This window comes from Gekko japonicus, unplaced genomic scaffold (genome assembly GCF_001447785.1).
Source record: "Gekko japonicus isolate JY-2015 unplaced genomic scaffold, Gekko_japonicus_V1.1 scaffold851, whole genome shotgun sequence".
NCBI lineage: Eukaryota > Metazoa > Chordata > Lepidosauria > Squamata > Gekkonidae > Gekko > Gekko japonicus.
This window is the reverse complement of record NW_015172579.1, coordinates 640,760-643,735: the sequence shown is the minus strand read 5'-3', so window position 1 is coordinate 643,735 and position 2,976 is coordinate 640,760. Positions and strand designations below refer to the sequence as shown.

The window sequence follows — 2,976 nt, the reverse complement described above, 5'->3', positions numbered from 1 at the left end:
GGGTTGCGGTGCTCATCTCCGTTTCCAAGCCGAAGAGCCAGCGCTGTCCGAAGACGTTTCCGTGGTCATGTGGCCGGCATGACTAAACACCGAGGCGCACGGAACGCTGTTACCTTCCCTCCAAAGTGGTACCTATTTACCTACTTGCAATTTCTTGCTTTCGAACTGCTAGGTTGGCAAGAGCTGGAACTAGAGACGGGAGCTCACTCCGTCATGCGGCACACTCCGGTCTCGAACTGCTGAACTACCGACCTTCCACAACAATACACACGTACATTTGGCAAACCTAAACACGACTAAGGAAAAACAGAGGAGCGACTTCTAACTTTGAGGGGGAGGGGGAGATCGCCAGGCCTGTCATTCACCAGGTTCAGTTATTATCCCCCATACTCGGCGGTCTCCAGCCCTCACCCCATCCTCCCCACTCTCCCGAGACACCACAGAGCACTGTCGCCACCACTTCCCCCACACCACTCCTGCTCCTCCTCCTCCTCCGGGAATTAACCCCCGCCCAGAGAAGAGCCCACCCGGCCGTGCTCCCTCACCTTCATGAACTCGTCCTTGTCGAAGCACAGGTTCTCCGGGCCCCGAGGCAGGTTCATGTTCCGCGCCTCCATAACTGCAGGCAACAGCCTTCCCGGCAGCCACGTCTCCCCCTCCGCTCCGGGTGCTGCCCAGTTGACACAAAATGTACGCGAGCGCCGCTTCCGCCAACGAGCCCGGCATCAGACGCAGCCTCCGCTCGAGGGCGGCCTCCAGCGGCCACCTGTTTTGCTGCAGACCCCGCCGAGAGAGGACGGGAGGCGAGTCGTCGTCATTCGGCGGTGCCTCAGGCCCCCTGGCGAAGAGCTTTCCGATTCCGCCGCGCAGGGTTAGAGCAGGAAAGCACGTCTAACCCACGCCAGGCTCGGAGTCTGGTTTTCAAACTAGATCTCGGATTCAGCGTATAAGAAAAGGAAGTTTGGCCTGGATCGCGACAAGCCGCCTGGGTAAGAGGTCGGCGGCTGTCTTGTAGTGGGAATTATGAGGAACTACATCTCCCAACAGCCCGTGGCTCTGACCTACGATTGCCTTTTTCCTGAGGGGTGGTGGGAGGAGGGGAAGGAGAAAGGGGAGGTCTGACAGTAAACTGCATTTAGGGACAGGCTTGTGAGAGCTGGCGGGATCCCAGTGGGGATTAAAGAAAGTGGAGTCTTGTTGTCAGATTGACGTTCATGGTAGAGAATTTCCTTTACGTAGGCTGTCTTAAGATGCATTCCTACCGTTTCACTGGCAAGCACAAAAGACCCTGAAAAGTACGCAGACAGACGGGTGATTTCAGCTAACCTACTTTTATTAGTGAGGAACAAGATAACTTTAGCCAGCTCGCAGGCCAGTTTATATTCCGGTGAAACCACTACCCAAAACACACCACCACACTGCAATAGGCTATTTACAGTGGCAGAGAGTTCCATAGGCTCTCTGCCAGGAACCTAGCCCTCGGATAGGTGCGGGCTAGGATCCACTTAGTCCATTGTTTCCTGGAGTGAAGCTCAAGGATTTCGCTTGACCGCATGGAGCCCCAGGCCACGTGATCAGAACTGGATAGATTACAGACCCAGAACAAAATTCGAGTTCAGTAGCACCTTTAAGACCAACAAAGTTTTATTCTTTTATACTTTGTTGGTCTTAAAGGTGCCACTGAACTCGAATTTTGTTCTGTTGCTTCAGACGACATGGCTACCTGCCTGAATCTACAAAAGACCCAGTTAGAGTTACCTATGCCTGTCAGTTATTATTTCCCTTCTTAGATGAAGCTTCCCTGTTCACGGACTTCACTCATTAAAATTCTTGCTGCTTTTAACTACACTGCCTGTTGGAAACCACCAGGGCTGATATAGAAGAAGTGCTTTTATCACCTGCCAGTTTGGTGTAGTGGTTAAGTGTGCAGACTCTAATGTGGGAGAACCAGATTTGATTCCCCACTCCTCCACTTGCAGCTGATGGATGACCCTGGGCAAGCCATAGTTCTGTCAGAGCTGTTCTTGAAAGAACAGTTCTCTCAGAGCTCTCTCAGCCCCACCTACCTCAGGGGGTGTCTGGTGTGTGGAGGAGAAGGGAAAGGAGTTTGTAAGCCGCACTGAGACTCCAAGTGAAGGGCAGGGTATAAATGCAATCACTTCTTCAAATCTTATTTGCCCTGGCATGCTACTAATTTGTATTGGCATTACAATTCCTCTTATATGCAGAGCTTGAGAACATAAGAGAAGCCAATGTTGGATCATGCCAGTGGCCCATCCAGTCCAACACTCTGTCACACAGTGGCCAAAAATACCAGGTACCATCAGGAGGTCCAGCAGTGAGGCCGGGACACTAGAAGTACTCCCACTGTTGCCTCCCCCAAGCACCAAGAATACAGAGCATCCTGAAAAGTACTGAGACTTACTTAGTGAATTCAGCTCTCACACTTTATTTGGAGAAAAACAAGACAAAGTAGCCGGCTCGTAGGCCGGCTTATATGTCCCAAGGAAAACCCACCCAAATACACCCAACACCCGTGAATGGTCTATTTACAGTGATTAGATTATTCCCCTGGATCCTAGGTTCCCGATTGGCAGGGAACTAGGATCCGACTGGTTCGCTTGGCCGCATGCAGAACCGGCCGAAACCAGATCGCGCACATGGCCAGGTCAGTACACAACACATCCCTTGCCCCAGAGTCCCTGTGGCTAATAGCCACCCATGGACCTCTGCTCCATATGCTTATCTAATTCACTCTTGAAGCTTGTGCAGAGTGCCTTGCCGTTCAGCAGCCAGTCACATCCAGTCTCCGATTATTAAGCACAAGCAAAGTTAGGGTACCAGGGCTCTTTTTGTAGAAAAAGCCCAGCAGGAACTCATTAGCATAATAGGCCACACCCAACACCAGAAACTCATTAGCATATTAGGCCACACCCCTGCCAGCACAGCTCATTAGCACATTAGGACGCACCCCCA

The 2,976-nt window shown here is 51.9% G+C and overlaps 1 protein-coding gene and 1 long non-coding RNA gene across 2 annotated transcripts in view; one reads left to right on the top strand and one right to left on the bottom strand.

Moving 5' to 3' along the window:
- The window catches only part of COG2 (component of oligomeric golgi complex 2), a 57,228-nt gene extending 56,270 nt beyond the window's left edge, over window positions 1-958 (bottom strand). The window contains exon 1 of the mRNA XM_015421441.1: window positions 546-958. Coding sequence (XP_015276927.1) covers window positions 546-617 — 72 coding nt within the window. The 5' untranslated portion in view covers window positions 618-958. The remainder of the gene's footprint in view (window positions 1-545) is intronic.
- Window positions 933-2,976, top strand: part of LOC107119018 — a 55,425-nt gene continuing 53,381 nt past the window's right edge. Inside the window, exon 1 of the long non-coding RNA XR_001482784.1 lies at window positions 933-989. This is a non-coding gene — a long non-coding RNA (uncharacterized LOC107119018). The remainder of the gene's footprint in view (window positions 990-2,976) is intronic.